At 43.9% G+C, this 18,259-nt stretch overlaps 1 protein-coding gene and 1 long non-coding RNA gene across 9 annotated transcripts in view; one reads left to right on the forward strand and one right to left on the reverse strand.

Moving 5' to 3' along the window:
- Positions 1 to 18,259, forward strand: part of EXD3 (exonuclease 3'-5' domain containing 3) — a 300,789-nt gene that overhangs the window by 61,609 nt on the left and 220,921 nt on the right. For 5 of the 8 annotated variants that reach the window (XM_084494495.1, XM_084494500.1, XM_084494498.1 and 2 more), the window contains one exon: positions 3,931 to 4,045. In XM_084494495.1, coding sequence (XP_084350621.1) covers positions 4,009 to 4,045 — 37 coding nt within the window. In that variant the 5' untranslated portion in view covers positions 3,931 to 4,008. Of the gene's footprint in view, positions 1 to 3,930; positions 4,046 to 7,907; positions 8,019 to 18,259 lie in introns of all 8 variants that reach the window. The other 3 variants (XM_084494490.1, XM_084494491.1, XM_084494497.1) reach the window with 2 other exon arrangements.
- Positions 5,661 to 6,924, reverse strand: LOC311421972. Its single transcript, XR_014685120.1, has 2 exons — positions 6,783 to 6,924; positions 5,661 to 5,778 (listed from the first exon to the last, which is right to left on the reverse strand). It is a non-coding gene; the product is annotated as an uncharacterized lncRNA (long non-coding RNA).

Below are 18,259 nucleotides of genomic sequence, written 5' to 3' on the forward strand. Positions count from 1 at the left end.
GAAGAGAAACCTACTTCTTGTTTTGGTGACACTGTTTTGTGAGGAGAGAGAAGATTTTTCTGCAGGCCCTCCACCCAGCTGCTGTGCTTTGAGGGAGGCACCAGCTGTGTCAGGGCTCGAGAAAGCCTCTCTGGTGCAGCCCCCACAGGGCATAACGCACGCACTGGGAGAGATTTGCTGCTCACTGCTGCCTGCTGGGCTCAGGGTTCAGGACTCTCCTTTACGCAGTGCTGGGGTGGCCCTGCTTGAACTGAAATCACGTAAAAGGAAGCCAGTGGCCTCCAGTTCCTCGTCTGGTGTTATCTGTGGCCTCAGCTGTTACTGAGGAAGCAGGACCATGAACTCTGCTGGTCAGGCTGCAATGCACCCTGACCCAGCATCACCTTAGGGGCAGTTACAAAGTGAGGGCAGTGCAACTCTCAGACACTTATGAGGCCTTTTGCCTCAGAGCATATATGTTATTCAGGATGACTTCTACAATCATTGGCTCATTTTCCTTAAATATGAAGCAGAAGTCTTCTGCCTGGCACTCATCCCCAAATCAAGAGCACAACAGCACCCACACTTGCTCTGGAGAAAAATCAGATGTCTCCAGTGAAGCAGTTTGGCAGCAATTTGCTGAAGCTTTTTACTTCACCTGTTCTCTGTTTATTGCCATACGGGAATACTTTGAACCAAGCAGAAGACATCCATAACAGTGACTGCCTTCTAATACGCTGTTTGTTATTCCCCATTGTAAACTGATGGCAACATCCTGCAAGGTGCAAGATGTGAAGTTGCGCTTTCCCTCAGGACACAATTGACTTAGGCCTAACTTGGGCTGACCAAAGCCACCCCCCTTCCAACCCTCTTTAAACACCAAAAAAAAAAAAAAAAAAAAAAAAAAAACACCCCACAAGCTTGATCCTGACTGCAAAAATAACAGACAAGGAATGAGAGGATAGCCTTTTTAATGAAGAACAAATGAACTACATTTATTACTAATTCCTAACATATTCTCATATGATGGAGAAATAAAAACAAACAAACAAAAAAAGCCTGGAGTGTTTTTAAATAATTCAAGGTTGAAAGAAGCCTCGGAAAGCAATTGTGACTTTTTCTTGCTGTTCAAGAGAACAGAAGTAGTGCTTCAAAGTGTCTTCTGGCAAGAAACCATCACTTTAATAAATTATTGGATGTGTCTGTTTAGTGCTAGTGACTTGGAAAAGTGTGAAGCAATGTAGAATAAAATGGAGACAGGTATCCTGCAGCAAACAGTGTTTTCTGTTGGGGTGAGTAATGGAGAACAGTCTGGGATAGATGATGTTTCATTGGAAATCTCAGCCTTACCTTTGAGCAATGAGATTTGTCTGTGTTCAGCTGTGCACATCCCAAATGCAAGGAGTCTTTTCTTAATGTACAGCCTTCAGCAGAATTGCAGAGCAGTGGGGTTGGAAGGGACCTCACAAGGTTGTCCGCTCCAGCCCGATGCTCAGAGCAGGTTGCTCATGGCTGTGTCCAGCTGGGATGCAACCTCTGCAGCGTCTCTGGGCAGCCTGTTCCAGTCCATGGTCACCCTTACAGGAAAGAAAGTTTTTGGCTTGTTTTTGTTTTCTGAGGTTTAAACAGAATTTGCTTTATTTTATTTCATGCCTGTTGCCTCTTGTTCTGTTACTGGGCACCACCGAGAAGAGACTGGCTCTGTCAGACTTGTTTCCATGTAGGTATATGAAGATAAAACCACAGGTAATTGAAGTAACCCAGAAAGAAAGAGTAGGCAATGGATTCAAAACAGCAGATTTCAAAGCAGTGTCATTCATCTTTGTTTAATACTGCTGCTTTCCCTGACAGTTTTGAATGTGTTTCTCCATGTGCTATGGGACAGCAGAGCTAATACATTCAGTTCTGGGAAATCAATGATAGAGCAAGGGATTGAAGTAGATGAACATAGACGCCTTCACCTGAGGTGGTCACCGAGTCTCTAGGCAGTCAGCAGAGAGAAGTGGGTGCTCCACAGACATCTGCTTACAGTGGTGCCCATTGCGGTGCATCCCCTGAGGTGCCCCATCCAAAGTGCCTGTGGAGGGGGGCTGTGTCTCCAGAGCCTCACTGATACACCCTGCGGTGGGTTTGAGAGGTGTGATGTGAGTCTTGGAGTTTAATGAGCAAATACAGGAGCTAGTCGTGGGGAACAGAAGCTTGGAGATGTACGTGTGGGTACGTGGTAGGATGGCTGCCCTCTGGCAAGGCTCCTCTAGGGAGAAGACTCTTCCTTCAGTGGGGCTGGTAGCTCCATCAGAGCCTTTAGGGTGCAGCCTGTTTCTTGGGGCTGTCCTGCACCCCGTGCACCAGAGGCTGAGCATGTCTTACATGGGTCTGCTCTTGTGGCAGCTCTTTGGAGTTAGCTGGGCATATCTGATGTGTTGTTTAACAGCTGTTCTAGATTGACAAATGAGAGCCCAGGACATTGTGACTGAAGGCTTGGGTTTGGTTCCCTGCCCCTCAAAAGTCCATCCTTCTGGAGTTTCTATACAATGACATTTAAAAGGGGATATAAAAGAAATTTTGTCAGAGGTCTGGGAATCTGCCCAGGCGCATTTGTGTCAGTTACTCTGGTGGGCTCCCTTGGGACACAACCTGAAAAGCCATTGCTTGCAAGTGGGGAAATTCTTCTCTTGTGCCCAACTGCTGAACAGAGCCAAATTCTTCAGAGTCCTGGACCATGAACTTGCCATTTCAGTGGCTTTGTGTTCTCTGGCAGATCACAGATGAATTACAACCCTTTTGTTTTCTAGGAGGCTAATGGGGAAAACTGTGTTTAGGTTAAAAGTATATGCTCCACTGATATCTCCTCCCTGCCCCCCCCCCCCCCCCCCCAGTTTTATTTTGGCTGAAGACTTTAAAGAAAGAAAAGGCCCTTTGCTGTTGCAAGATGTTGAGATAATTCTGACCCCCCAAGGCCACATTTTACAGCTGCTTGCACTTAGCAGCTTAGTGTGTGATGCTACAAAAGGTGACCTTCGCAGTGCCTAGTAAAAATATAAACCTTTGAATCTCCCCTCTCAGAGTGACGTATACCTAATGCTCAGTGTGGGCTAGATGTTTCTGAAGTTACGTATCATCTTCAGAAGACAAGGAGGCTATTACTCTGAGGACATCCGGATGTGCTGCTTGCTCTGTGTAATGTCCTGCTTGATGGTGCCTTCCTTATACTGCTGCTAACAACAAAAAACACTATGCTGATGTACCTTTAGTCTCTTGTACAGTGACTTAAATCACTTGTTGTTATTCCTAGTACATTTGTATTTTTCTTAGCATTTGTGTTCCTCCAGCACACTCAGAGTGAGTACTCTCAAGGGGGAATTTCCTTCCTGATAAACAATTCTGCAATGTGATTCAGCAGGAAGGATGTTGTGGTTAAGGCACTGGATTGGGATTTGGGAGACATGGGTTCTGTTCCCAACTCTACCACAGTCAAGATGTGATGAGTGGAAGGGCAAGCAAACAAAGAGGAGGAGCTCTTTAGCTGTGGCAAGAACATGCTTTCACATTGACTAGTCTAGTTTGGAGGTTAGATAGGTCTGTTTTTTGGTTTAGTTAATCAAGTAAACAGTGATAAAGACTCCTGTATGTGCAACTGAAATCTGAAAGCTAACCTTGCACTACTCCAGGAATCCAGATTTAGTTTTAATTCATGTTATGACTTTCATGAGGTTTCAGATACCACTGTTTACTGTTTCTTAGTTTACTGTAATTTACCAATTCCCTGTTAAGTTCTCTGATCTCTAGGCAAAGTCCTGTGGTTTCCATGAGAAGTCATATGCTCATACAGTTTCTACTCTATCTTGTATTCTTACATGCAAAAGCTACAGACCATACATACGATATTTCCTTTGTCATACGGGGTGAGGTTCCTATAGTTTGATCATAACACTGTATCTTTCTTTCCAGAAGCAAGAGCTTGGACTACCAACTCTGAGCTGTAGACTATTAAGCTCAGCATCCTAATTCGGTGCCACCTTTGGGAGGATGAATCAGGAGAGCGACTCAAATGATGAGCCTGCTGGTGAGTTTTCTGCTTGTCAAGTCATTTGCTTGTCTCTGGGTCATTTGGCATCATTCCATTTGCTTTCCATTTATTTTCCTTAGTGCTATTGGAGGAGAATGCTGAGTCACAGATCAGAAGCTCTGAATTCAATTCCACATTGCATATCATGAAAGTGACCAAATCTTTGAGGTTTCCTGGATACACAGCTAGATATCAGCATTCTTATATTTCAGGTTGAAAATTGTTGTAACAATTGTTTCTCTAACTTTCCACAAATTCAGAAGTGTCCCATCTTATTAGTATATTACACAACTCATTCAGATTTCATCCATACTTCAGTTTTCTCATGAATTGCTTCTGTAACTGCTATAAAAAGTAAGACTTGGGGAAGATTCACACACATTCTGTTGTCATGTTATGTCCCACAAAGTTTCAGTGTCAGGGTCATTCCTGCAGAGATTGAATGGACATGAATTTGTTACTTACTCTGGCTCAGTTCTGCCAGGAATTTCCTCTCTTCTTCCATCCCCTTCTTTGGTTACTGGAAATCAGTATCATCTACTACTTCTGGATGTTTCTGCAAAGGAGGAGGGCCTGGGAGACACACAAGCCAGAAGCAGTGCCTGACAGACTCCCAGGCTCTTGCTCAGCTGTGTTTTTTGGATGTGTAAAGGAGCATTCTTAGTTCTGACGCAAGGGCTATTTTTTGACAGTTTTCATTGTTCCCCACTCTTTGTTAATCGATGAGGTCTTTTTGTCTGATGCCTTTTTCAGAAACAGGGGTGATGTAGGAGCTGCTGATTTATTTTTTCTTCTTTTTTTCTTTGTAATGCGTCCTTCCTTTTTTAGACTTGCTCAAGCAAACCTGTCCAGACTGTATCTGCCTGACAGGATTATTAGGATATCCTCTTACTGGGGTGGCAAAGAAAGCAGTCCTCATAGCCACCATTCTTCTGCCATTCTGTTTTACTGTCACAGCCCACATGGGTGTATGCAGTGTAGGTTGGTGAGTATGGGATTCAGAACACCTGCCTACACTGAGAATCTTGCTGTTGTCTGTGGATTTGAATCTGAGATTTCAAGAATGGAAATTTTAAGAAAATTCTTCTGTTAGCTTGGAAGAAAAAGAGATCATTTATTGTTCCTTACAGTCCTGCCTAGCTGGCTATGGGGCTGAGGAGGAAGAATCTGTACTCTGTATTACTCTGCATGCATATTTTTTTTTTTACTGTGAACAGATGAAGATTGCATATCAGGATGCCATGCAAATTCACAAGTCATCTACAAAAGGACTTGGAGGCAGGATCTTTGGAAAAAGGCATTCAAGGAGGCCTTCCATAACACAAATCATCCTGGGTGCTCATGAGAGAGGTGTGGATCACATGGTCAAAATACTCACAGGTTGCTCATTGCAACATTATTTTTCTTGGGCTAATAGAAATTATGCTTTGAGTTTTGGTCCACTGTCTAAGAAACAGACACTAGAATGAAGCTGTCAAGAAGGACACATTTCCAGCATACTACTACTGTGTATTTTACAGCTTCTGCTGGAGTGCTTAGGACTGGCTATTCTTGGAGTCAAGGTTCTGGGTTACACAGGTCTGATCCACTGATGATTTATATCTTGGCTGAACACAGGGATCTTCAAATTTGGATCTGTTTGTGCAACTTCTAGCACCAGCACTCTGTAGCCACCCAGTAAGTGTTCCATTGTCAATTCATTTCATTATCTAAGCCTTGCTGCACTGTAGCTATAGTTAGAGAGGAAGGATATTATAATCTTGTGAAAGATTAAAATATTTTTACTGTAATCCAGCTGGAAGGGTAGCACTTTTCTCAGGGTAGGAGACAGCCAAGGTTTTTCCCATTCTGTCCTCCCCTTGTATACAGGAAGGAAGTACTGGCAAGGGCCCCCTCAGCTTCCTGTCGACTTTGGAGCACATTTCCAGACACTACCTTCTCCACCATCCATCACCCAGCCTAGCCAAACAATCACAGCAGTGCAACAGGAAAAACACACATCTCACATAAACACTTTGGAGGCAGCATGAGTGCAAACCTCTGGAATTCATGCACAAGCCAGTCTGATCTGTAAAACTTTGACAGCAGGTTGCTGAGGATTCCCTTCCCTTCCCTTCCCTTCCCTTCCCTTCCCTTCCCTTCCCTTCCCTTCCCTTCCCTTCCCTTCCCTTCCCTTCCCTTCCCTTCCCTTCCCTTCCCTTCCCTTCCCTTCCCTTCCCTTCCCTTCCCTTCCCTTCCCTTCCCTTCCCTTCCCTTCCCTTCCCTTCCCTTCCCTTCCCTTCCCTTCCCTCAATTATCAAAATTCTCCTTTAGAATAAGCTTAAAAAAGAAAAAAAGGGAAAATGGTAACATGTAAAGGATCTGATGCTTGGTAAAGAAGCCACCAGGATTGTGAAGCCTTAAGCCAAGGAAGTGACTAGGCATGCTCTCTGGTTCACAGCACCCCAGGGTGATCTGTCTGGCAACAGAGGAAGGAAGTAAGTGGCATAACAGAGGCAGAGGTTTCTGTCAGGTCTTCAGGGTAGGGCAGTGACAAGGCAAAAGCGAGTCTGATGCCTTGAAAGAGGTAATAAATAAGGTGGAGGCCTCACCATTACATGAATCACCTTTACAGAATATGACTTCATGCCTCTCTCCAGGAAAGGGCTCTGGACTGAATCTTGATCTTTTTCTCATATTAAAAAAAAAGTTTAAAAGCTGCATTACAACATTTGGGTAGTATTTTCAGGCTTACCTGCTCTGTAACCTTTTTGAACCATTCCTTAAGCCATCAATTTGGTTTTCTTTTCTTCAGTATGGCTTCAGTATTCTTATCAAATTTGAGCTAGGAATTTTATTTTGATTATTAAAGCAGCAGTCTTGCCTGAAATAATTAGCTGTTAAGAGGTCTCAAGAACTCACCGGAAACAGTGAGTTCTTGAGACAGCTGTGTAATCCTGTTGAACAATTAGATGATTCAGTTATTCAATCTGTTATGAATCCTGATAACAGATTATCAGGAGTCTTAACTTGGTGGAGAAGCAACTTTTTTGTTTTAAATTTAGTTTTCCTTGTACATCAAGCTTGAATGATTTATGGTTAAGGTTGAACACCTAGCTTAGTCTCTGTGGGCATCCACACAGTCAGAACCCTGTCTATGTAACCATGTTCCTACTCTGCAGTTTCTCGTAGTCCTTGTGGAAGCCATCCTGTTATCCTTTGGTGTGAGATGCTTCAAAACTACCTCCCAGGAGGCTGCGTCCAACAGCAAGGGGACCAGATTGTAGTTGCGAATGGAAGGCGGGGCGGGGAGGCTATCAGCCATCAAAGCAATTGCACCTGCCCTCCTCGTTCTACATGGATGTTGCACCTATGGAATTGCACCCCACATTTGAGCCCCCACCTCTGCATCAGCCAAGTACATTGGCTTGTCAATTAGCATGGAGTTAGAACACCTCTAAGATTTCTCTGTTTGTGTCATTGGAGAGCTGGGGTAAAATTCATTTAAGAGTCCAGCTTAATAGTAAATTTAAAACTCACCCTAAAATTTCCTCTGTGCGTACTGACTTACGTGGCAGTTGTATTTGTAAAATCCTTCAGTGCAGTTCATACTTTCTATCATGTGAAAACCAGTCACTAACTCTTAACTGTGCTGAGACACAGAAACAGCCCCAGCTCCATTCTAGCTACCTGCAGGAGCGCCTGGGCTGCGCAGCCGGGTTCGCCTTCCTGCGACTGGTGCTTTCCCCCTTCTCTGGCTCACGCTCGTGTTGTCCTGTGTCTGGGCTTGTAACGGGTGGGGTGGGGAGTAAGCTCCTTACATGCCTTTAAATACTCTGTGGGACAGAAATTATTTCTCATTTAAGTTTTTTTTTTACAGAATGTGATACTGTGAAGTCCTTGTTTAAAATCTGAAGGCATTTCTGAAATGCTAACATTTATTCTGAAGTCTACCAAAATGTGGGCATGAGTAACACCGATTGAAAAGGAGGTAAAATGGACTGGGGCTGGGGAGGATGGTAAATAGCAGTAATAGCTGTGTTTTTCTAAAAACAATAACAAGCAAACAAAACCTGTCCCCATCATGCCAAAGGCTTAGAATGAGTTAATATCAGATTTCCCCCCACTTAGGGCTGGGAGTAAATGCTGTCAGACTGAAGTTGTATCAACTTTTAAAGGCAAAAAACAAAGCTTAACAACCTAGTTTCAGGTCCTGCCTTAGACCTGAAGTCCCCAGACAGGGAAATGAGACTGTTGAATGCCACAAACTGTTTATAAAAGTATTAATCTTCCCCTTTGTGAAGGTGTTTGACTATACATGGAAAAGCATTCACATTCACAGCATGCAAAATTTCTTAATTGACCGGCAGAATGTAATTTATTGTGGGATTGCTTCTCCTGGATATCCTCTTTGCAGGGAGAAGACATCACTAATGGCCAGTGGGTGCAGTCTACTCAGTTTCTACATCACCGTTCACTTGTTTTACTCATCTAATTATTCCCTGTAACAGCAATGGGTTAAATGAAAGTGAGGTAGGGCTGATTTGTTGGCAGTGTCCCTTTAAAGTACAGGAGTGCCAATGTGAAATCAATCTGCCACATGCTAGCCGAGCAATGCAAGGAACGTGGGGTGGCAGAAACGTGACCAGATTTGCTCGAACCACCAAGCAAAAGTGCTGCTGTGTTCGGAGGAGCTGTGAGGAACGGAGGTGCTCATTTCCAGCGTCTGTGGCTGTGAGGACTGATGCTTCTCAGATGCGAGAGTGGGTGGGGATTGGCGAGCCCCTTTTGATATGCTGGTGGTTGTCAGGGCTTAAGGGAAGCAAGTCTTCAGGACCACGCAAATCTCTGAGAAGTAAAAGAAATGGGCTTGTGATGGTAAATGCTGTTTGCCCAAAGGTACAAAAAACACTGTGATGATAAAATTTAGTTCAGATTGGATATAAACTGATCAATAACAAAGAAGTTTTCTGTGAATTGCCTTCTGGTGTCTATATTCCCCTTTGCAAAAAGAATCTGGTTCTTTCTCATGTATTTAGTGAAGGCAAAGGTTCAAGTTAAATCCAACAGCCCTACATAATCTTCACAAACTCCCAGGTCCATGTTACAAACTGGTGGAAAATGTACTGCAAAATCAAACAAGCACTTGCTAGGGCTAGTGAATCAGAGGCAATTAGTTACAGGAGGTGAAATCATGATGTGTGCCATAGCCCAGGACTGTATTATTGCAGCATCATGCTTGTGCAGCATCTTGAGAGCTTATAGGGCTTTCTGCATCCTGCTTTCTCTAGCTCCATAGCCATTGATTACTGGATAAAAGTCCTTTTCTCCAGCTTGAAAGGAACCTGCAGGAGCAGAGGGGCTTGCCTGCAGTACTCAGCTGCAGATCTACTCACCCGAGGTGTCTGCCCCTAAACAAAAAGGTTTGGGAGTAGAAATCCAGCTTCTATTTGTGGGGAAGGAGGAACGGCTCTGCCACGGCAGGGATTCATTTGTGTTTTAGTGGGAACTGTGAGGCAATAGAAATGTTCTGCTCCGAGTCTAAAGCAGTGTTTGCTGTGTGTGTGATTGTGCGTTCTTTTAAATTAAACTATTTTGCAAGCACTTCCTTCCTGCATTTCTCAGAAGGAGGGAGGGGGGTGTGCAAAGAATGTTTAACTGCCTTTGATGGAGGAGGAAAACTGAAGAAAACAAGAGATGCAATCCTAACTACTGACCTTTTACTTGAGCTTGGTGATGTTTTTCAGCAGCAGAGCCTCCAGGGAGTAACAGCATCCTCCTTGCTATTGTGCTGCCTGCCCAAAAAGGGGGCTAAAGTTCAGCTTTTATGATGTTCTCACTCTGGGCTTGTGGGAAAAAGGCCACATTCCCTTTCTTAGGTCATACGAGTGCAAGAGATGACAGAGTCTACAGTCTAACCCCAGGACATGAGGCCGGCGCAGAATGAGACTGGGATAGGCAGCTTGGTAAAAATGCAGTCAGCTTTTTCTCCTTACGAGACTCACAGCAGGTGGGAGGGTAATTTACATTGTTAAATTAAAAAGCACTGATTTATTTTATGTTGGTGTGTTATTGTTTCATAAAAACACATGAGTTGCTATTACTCATGGTGGACTCTTGCACTTTATTGTTAAATACTCCTTTTCCAATTTGGTCAACAGTTACTGGAAATGAATGGTTGCCTCTTGTTTTTGCCTTAGTGGGTAACTAAGCATAAAACAAACCCCCAGTCTCGTTCCTGACACGCTGCTGTTTTTTAGGGAACCCTCCACAATTTTGAGGACTGAGATTACTGCAGTTGGTGCTCTCAGATAGCCTGTTTGTCCATCAGACTGTTTATTCCCTTTGCACTGTAGAAGGGGTTAGGGGCCACAGAGCCATCAGGCACTTCACTTCCTAGTTCAGGTCTGGCTCCTCATCCCCTCTTCTTTTGGTCAGCGTCATGGTAGGCTGGCTATTGCCTATTTTGTTACAGCTTCTAGCATTTCTGTCGAAGTTTCCTTCAGCCTCATTGCAGTTTTGTTCAGTGCATATTGACCTGGAGTTTCTAAATGGCGTGATCCTGCCTTTGCCTCCCAAAGAGTGGAGCAGAATTTGGGGGCAGAGGAGGCGGTTCTCCCTCTCTCCTTATCTACCTTAAGGACAGAAGTACTGTTTACAATTGTTTTAAAGTTGCTTTAAAACATAATGTTTACAAAAGAAACCTGGATGATCCTGACCTCCATGTGTTTGCTTCTTTCAACAGTGCTTGCAACTCCTGCTGTAGATGAGGGCACTGCAGCATCTTAGCCTGGTTGTGTTGTGCTGCAGCAGATTGAAAGATCTGTGGCTGATGTGGATGAGTTAACTGGACTTTGAGCCATGTCTTTTGCATGGTGGAGAATGTAAACCTCAACATAGTATCTACCCACCCTGCAATTCATAGAAGAATATGTATCACTATCTATTGCGTCTACCTATTATCTAAGTAATAAGGCATCTCTGTGTATGTCATAGGGAAAGGCGCATGTTGTGACTGAACAGAGCAAATGGAAATGTTGAGTGATGCAGCAGCATAAGTCCAACTAAAAGCTGAAGGTTTTGCTCCCTGCCCCTCTCCCTCATGCCCTTGTCCCCAGCCCTGGGTCCATGAGTCATCCTCTTTGCTCCAACAGTGTTGCCTTGAACCCTTTGCTGAGTTGCCTCACTTCACTGGCCCCACAAAAAGTGCCCTGTGTTTTGACCGAGTTAGCTTTCTGCCAACAGTGTGGGTGGGGCTGGCTCCTGAAAGGTCTGCCGAGGGCTGGGCCATGCGAAGTGGCACGGCGAGGGGCTCTCTGCTAAAAGCAGAGAAAAAGAGGGGAGGGCCCAGGTTGGTTTGTGTACCCACACTCGCAGCATGAATAGATATATAATGAGGAGTCACTTTTGCTTTTGAATGACTTCTGCTGGCACAAGTAAAACGTCTTGGCACCAGTGAAGTGGTGAAGTATAGATAGATACTCATTCAAAATACTTGCAATATGTGCATATGCCAAAGTACACTGTCAGTGGCTTTTAGATGTCCCCCCGAGTCATGCTTTCACCTTCCTAGTGTCACACATGTGACATGGCAGAGCAGCTCGACAGACCTTGTGATTATCTTTTCACATTCAGCCTTGTCTTCTACAGCATTCTTCCAGTGGCTCTCTCCTTTCTTGAACCTTGAATTTGGTAAATACAAGTGCCTTGTTGCTTGAGGTATGCAGGCAGTGTTTGTGTTTTTGGAGGTAAGAAAAGAGTATGCTTATAAAAGAAATTGGAAGTTGCTTAACATTAACCTGTTTTGGGGGCTTGCAAGTATTAATTTTCACATATGAAACAAAGCACCTGTAGCAGGATGACATTCAGTTCGGTCTTGGCATGGTGCTGGGTGTCTGTACTCGCCCAACTGCCCGCTTCCCAGCAGCAGCCACCCAGTGAGCAGCTTCAGCAGCTGGGAAGAGCTGCCATCTCTACTGAGTTCAGGGAGCAATGCCATTTTTTTCAGAATCAGAGCTCTTGGCTCTATGGATCATTTATTTAACCTTATTATTTAACCTTACTTTAATTTGGCATAATTTAAGGAAGTTTCTCTTTTCATTTTCTTCTGTGTGCTCTTTGTATTTATCTACCCAGGCACTGGGAGGGAGAAGATTTTTTCTGGGGTTGTTTTTTTTTTTTTTATTGGGAATAAGAAATGAAGATTTATCATCAGTTTTCACTCTTCAGGATTCTACCTCAGAAAAATCTTCTGTAAAGAAATTTTCAGCTTCTATTGCAAGAAGTATGTAGCAAGCTATCAGTAATTCAACATAACAAAAGTTCATGCAGTTCAGAGCTTTCATGTTTGCAGTGGAGCTTTTCTTGGGATTTTTAAAATGTCCTAGACATTTTAAACAATTAAAAGAATTTCTCAGCAAGGAGAGTGCAAGCTGGTGACTCTCCAGCAGATGTAATCACTCAAGGAAAACTTCGTTTGGCTTGGCTGGGTCCTGCCTTCGTTCCATGCTTTTATCCAGCCGCCTGTCTTTGTCTCTCAGTCTTTTACAGTGTCTCTCTGTACGTCTTTGTCCGTCTTTCCTTCTTTCTGTCTGCCCCACATTCTCTTGCAGGCTGAATGGGACAATGTTAACCTGGCTCCTTCCAAGACAAACAGCAAATCAGATTGAAAGAGGGGGGCCTTTGGCTGTCAGGATCCTTTGCGGTCACTCACTTCCTAGAATTAAAGGCTGGGAGTTGATCTGTAAGCCAGCCAAGCCAGAGACAATGCTTGGGTTTCCATTTTGTTCCTTTGATACTGACTTAAATATGTGCACCAAATCCAAAAACAAAATTTACATAAAAGTAAGTAGAAATCCACTTTCTTACACAGAGATGTTCTGCCCTGCATTGTCTGAGATGGATTTGCATCTCACAGGTAGTAAAACTCGTTTTTTCTTGAAGGACTTTGGAAGTCATGTCTGCTCTTAGGGAACTGATTTGTCATTGGATTCCTGACTGTGGTGTTTTTTTTTATTATTATTATTATTATTTTATTCATTTATTTATGTATTTATTGGTAGCTGTGAGAAGATGGGTCTGGTGCAGCCGAATCCTGGTGGGCAAGAGGAGACAGCATGGGTGCTTAGCAGCTCCAGGCACAGCTGGGGGACGTTGAGTCCCTGTGGCCCCTGCCTCCAGGGTCCTTGCCTTCAGAGGGGGACTTTTCCAGAGCTGCCAATACCAGGCTAGAATAAGTATGTAAGAAATGATTGTATAAACAGGTAGATCCATACTGATGCAAAAATGAGGGAGATCAGACTTGGCACCTGCTGTGGTTTCTTTGGTGGTTCTTTTGGGAGACTTTGGGCAAACTGCTTCACTTCTCAGTGCCTCTCTGTCCCTGTGTGCAGAGGAAATGTGACACCTACCTGCCATACATGTATAAACTGTAGTGCATTGCCTTAAGCATAGCTTTTTAACAAATGCCTGCTCAATGTTGAAAAGGAAAAATACAAAGGATTGTTGTCTCCCAAGCAATACACGTTACTGGCAGGTCATTACAATAGTGCTTCACTGAACACTGCTGCTTTGCAGTGTGTCTTGGTAGCATTGCAAGACAGTGTTCAAGTGTTCAAATTAAACACTGTAAAAGGATTGCATTTGGGAGATGAGCACTTGACTTTGTGCAAGCCTGATAGGGAGGTTTCAAACACCTTTATTTAAAATGTTTTATTAAAAAAAAAAAAAAAAAAGTGGTGGAAGAGTGCTACTTAGAAAATATTTTAGGTAACTGCAGCTCACAAACTCATGCAGAGTGTGCTAGGTTATTCAGGTAGCTTTGTATAGAGCTTGGGGATGTTTCTGCATTGCCAAGGAAGCCAGTACAGACTTCCCAATGCATCTGCTTTAGTGATCTCAGGAGTCCAAAACCAGTGTGTTTGCTCCTGGATCAGCTGCAAGCCATTATGGCTCATAAATTGTTGCATCTCCTGAATGGAATATGCTCTACAGAGCACAAAGAATTATTGAAGGTAAGTATTGCAATCAGTCACATCTCTCACACTGTGAGATCCCTTTTCGGGATCGAGTTGTTGTGACTGTGCATGGGTACTTTGATGTTTTAATCCCTAGCAACCGCATTGTGCTCTCCTTGGAGAGCTGTCCCAGTGCACCTCCTCACTGCTCACTATTACCGAGTCCATGCATTTATTATCCTTCGCTTCAGTATGTGATTGTAGTCATTTTTCAGTTTAAGATTTTTTACACTCTACTACATCATCGTTATTCTAACCATATGCTCAAATAGTTCTGTGGTGGTCTAGCTATTATAAGGCAAGTTACTGTTAATACCAGGTCTTCAGTGTCTTCAGATATTTTATTTTAAATTGAATATACATTTGAAATAGGCAAAGCTATGAAGAAATAAATATGTGAAAGATTGTTGAACTGTTTCAAAGTTAACAGCTGATTCTTGGATACCCCAGACCAAAACATTTGGCATTATAAATTTTGCTCTGAGGCTGAAGACTGAGGAGACTTTAACTCCAGTCCACAGTAGGAATGAACCCTTAGGAAGTCATGAACTCTTTGCCTGCCCATGGGGAGTTTTTCTCTTTTCCCAGTTGAACAGGAGTGATGTATTAAAGCAAATGTGAGCTGACTCTGTGTCACCCTGTCGTATTGCTCAAACTTGTTTCATTTTTATTAACATGCTCTGGAGCTGGAGGTTTTTAGCCAAGTGTGTTGCTCATGCATGCAGGTGACAAGAACGTGAGTGTAAAGACCAGCTCCTTTCCCCTGCTCCAAAACCTTCAGTGGGACAATGTTGTGCTTTTTGGACACAAGCTGGTTTAATGCTTTAAACTGCATCATTTTTTGGCTGAACCAGCTTGTCGTAAGTACTGGGCAGCAGTCGTTGCAGCACTATCCTCTGTTGTGTGACTCTGACATGTTTCAAGTTTCCTAATTGATTAGTAATCATTTTAGTAAGGAGTGGTAAGGCTCCCTCTTGGGCACTGATGGACTTTTAAAATGTTTAAAGTAGCTACGATGATTACTTAGATGGATTGAAAACCTGCGGGCCTGAGAAATGCCTGTGAAATGGTGACCAGTGCCACAAACTGCTTTATAATCCTTTCTGGCTTCCTTGTGTAGCAGTAGTGCCATTGCAGCACCCCGATTCACTGTACCTCTAGCCATCAGCAGTGCTTGAAATGAATACAGATTTTTGGAGGCTGCAGGACATTGCAGACTAAGCTGTTCTTCAGTTTTGATTCAGCAGTGTAACTCAGTATCTCACACTAAAAAGACTTTCCATTGGTATGCATGGCTCATATAACAGCTCCTCCACTGTTTCCTGCGGGTTAGGAGGGAAAGGATCTTTCCATGCATAATTTAATCACATTCAGCAGTTCAGCATTTGGATTTTTTTCCATAGAAAATCTATAACATCTTGTTAGTTAAGTCTTATACTTTTAGAAATGTTAGTGTGTGTGCTTATCTTGTTCATTCAGATAAACACCTCTCAGCATCCTGTTTTTCTTATGTCATACGAACAGGAAGAGAACGATTGTTTGAGATGTGCGTCAGTCATAATTGTAACCAGGCAGTCACGTTACCCTCCCCATTTACCATAGAAACCAGCAAATCTCTTCAAACATGCTGGTGGTAGCTGTTAGGTATCCTTTCTCTTCTACTTAACCTCCCAAGAGCTGTAACTTTGCAAGTCCTGTATAGTGGGACCTCTCAATGGTTTAATTTTATTTTTTATCTAAGAGAGTACACCTATAAATTTTGCAAATCAATACCCATCACTACTTTTATCTTAAGTAACTGTGATGTCTGTTGTTCTGTCTTGTGCCTATTGTTAAACACACTGCAAACTCCAGGCAGTGGTACTGCCTGAAGTACTAGGCAAGTCTGAAGTACTGGCCAAGCTTTTGCCTGAGTGTATGTAACTTCTAGAAAAGCGTTTGAGTCAGCCAGATTTTTGAAAGGCGTTTGGCTATTTTGCAGTCACTTAAAGGTGGCCTGGAGAGCTTTGCGCGTGTAGGGAACACATCCTGCATCTGGAGAACCTTTCAGAGGAGCTAGTAGTGTTGCTGGCACCTCGGGGTGGGATTTTTGAAAGCAGCAAAGGGAACAAAGATGCATTTGAGAAACATGTTTTTTGTGAAGGGGCTTGCTTTCTCTGGCAGTAGTGCCAGTACTGGAGATGTAGTTTTAACCTAACACCGTGAGATGTAATTAGTTAGAAGAAGTACTTTCACCATTATTTTCTTCAAAATAAGCAACACAGTTATTGCACTCTGCACATGGAGTGCATGTTTCAGCCTAGGCAGATGGGTTTTCTCCAATTTAAATTTAATTACATTACATATAATATTTCTTTACAAGAAATATTTTTAGAATCGTAGAATCACAGAAGAGTTTGGGTTGGAACAGACCCTAAAGCCCATCCAGGTCCAACAGCTGCCATGGGCAGGGACTCCTGCCCCCAGCCCCATGCAGCCTGGCCTTGGGCACTGCCAAGGATGGGGCACCCACAGCTCCTCTGGGAAGCCTGGGACAGGGCTACACCACCCTCACTGTGAAGAATTTCTTCCTCATATTGCATCTAAACCTGCTCTCTTTTAGTTTAAAGCCATTGCTCCTTGTCCTATCACTACACTACCTAATAATGAGTCTCTCCCTATTCTAGTCTGATCTGTCACAATTAGAAGAAAGCTACTTTCTCAAATTATTGTGTAAAGTGAACCACTTTGGTTCGATGCACTGTCCCACAAGAGCACGGATCACAGTTGCCCACATCTGTCCTAGGCGGTTGCTACTCACTGCCTGTCCCCGCATACGGACAGAGATCCACAGTGTGTGGAGCTGGTGGCACAGCCTGAGCATTCACCTGGGGGACCACAGCCCAAGGCAGAGAGGAGGGCACTGCTGGCCTGGAGGTGCTGGCATCAGAGGGATGGCAGCTGTCAGGTCCGAGGGGAAAGCAGGTTTGGGGTGGCAGCAGCGCCGTCTGGGTGCAGCGTGGTGCAGGCCGCAAGTGGCAGCGCCTGAGGCGAGGCGTAGAAGGGGCTGGCAGGGTGGGCATCCTCCAGCTGCGCTCCCAGCGTGTGGGCTAGAGATGTGGAAGTCGGTGAGGGAAGGGGCGCAGCATGCAAGTCTCACACATCTGCATTTTCGGAAATAGATAAAATCTGGAGAGCCATTTGTTTCAGTTTTCTGTACCTTTTTTCTCCCAGCAGAGGAAGGCTAGAAATATCATAATCTCCTACACTATTATCTGCTGCACGTTTAAGTTTTCTTTTGTTTTTTAACTAATGCGAAAGGTTCCTACAGATTGTATGATGTGTGTTGGTTAGAGCAGATGAAGAGGAACTGTCATGCAGATAGTGGAAAGTTGTGAAACTCAAAGTAGAAAGTAATAAATGGCAAAATGTAACATGTTCTTAAATTTCATAGCCTTGTTTCGATTGTCAGACCTCCTTTGATTCTGCCTTTGTCGACCATTAGACAATAAAAGTTGCATTTTTTTCCTTTGTTCCTAAAGTAGGTTTCAGTTTTAATTCCAAGGTGCTAGTCTTGTCTGCAATACCCACCATTAATTGGTGTTTTAGCTAAGCTGACAACTTTAGTTCTGCTAAACTGTGCATGCTGAGGAGATAACCTGCCTCCAGAAAGAGAAGGTGGTGGTGCTGTCATCTTGGCCTTTTCCCTCTTGCCTACCTGTAGATAACTTGTCAGTGTATTAGGATCTACAGAAGCAGTGTTATAAAAAGTAATGTTCCCAACTAAGTGGTCAAGAGTGGTGTTCCCCAGGGGTTGGTGTTGGGGTCCATCCTATTTAATATCTTTATTGATGATTTGGACAAGTGAATTGAGTGCACCCTCAGTAAGTTTGCAGATGACACCAGGTTGGGGAAGTACCGATCTGCCGGAGGGTAGAGACTCCCTGCAGAGGGACCTGGACAGGATGAGTCAATGGGCAGAGGCCAATGGGATGAGGTTGAACATGGCTATGTGCCAGGTCCTGCACTTTGGCCACAACAACGCCATGCAGTGCTACAGGCTTGGGAAGAGTAGCTGGAAACCTGTGCAGAGGAAAAGGATTGGGGGTGTTTGTTGGTCGACACTCACCTGCCTAAACATGAGCCAGCAGAGTGCCCAGGTGGCCAAGAAGGCCACAACAGCATCCTGGCTTGTATCAGGAATAGTGTAGCCAGCAGGGTCAGGGAAGTGGTCGTC

This window comes from Aythya ferina, assembly GCF_964211825.1.
Source record: "Aythya ferina genome assembly, chromosome: 20".
Taxonomy (NCBI): domain Eukaryota; kingdom Metazoa; phylum Chordata; class Aves; order Anseriformes; family Anatidae; genus Aythya; species Aythya ferina.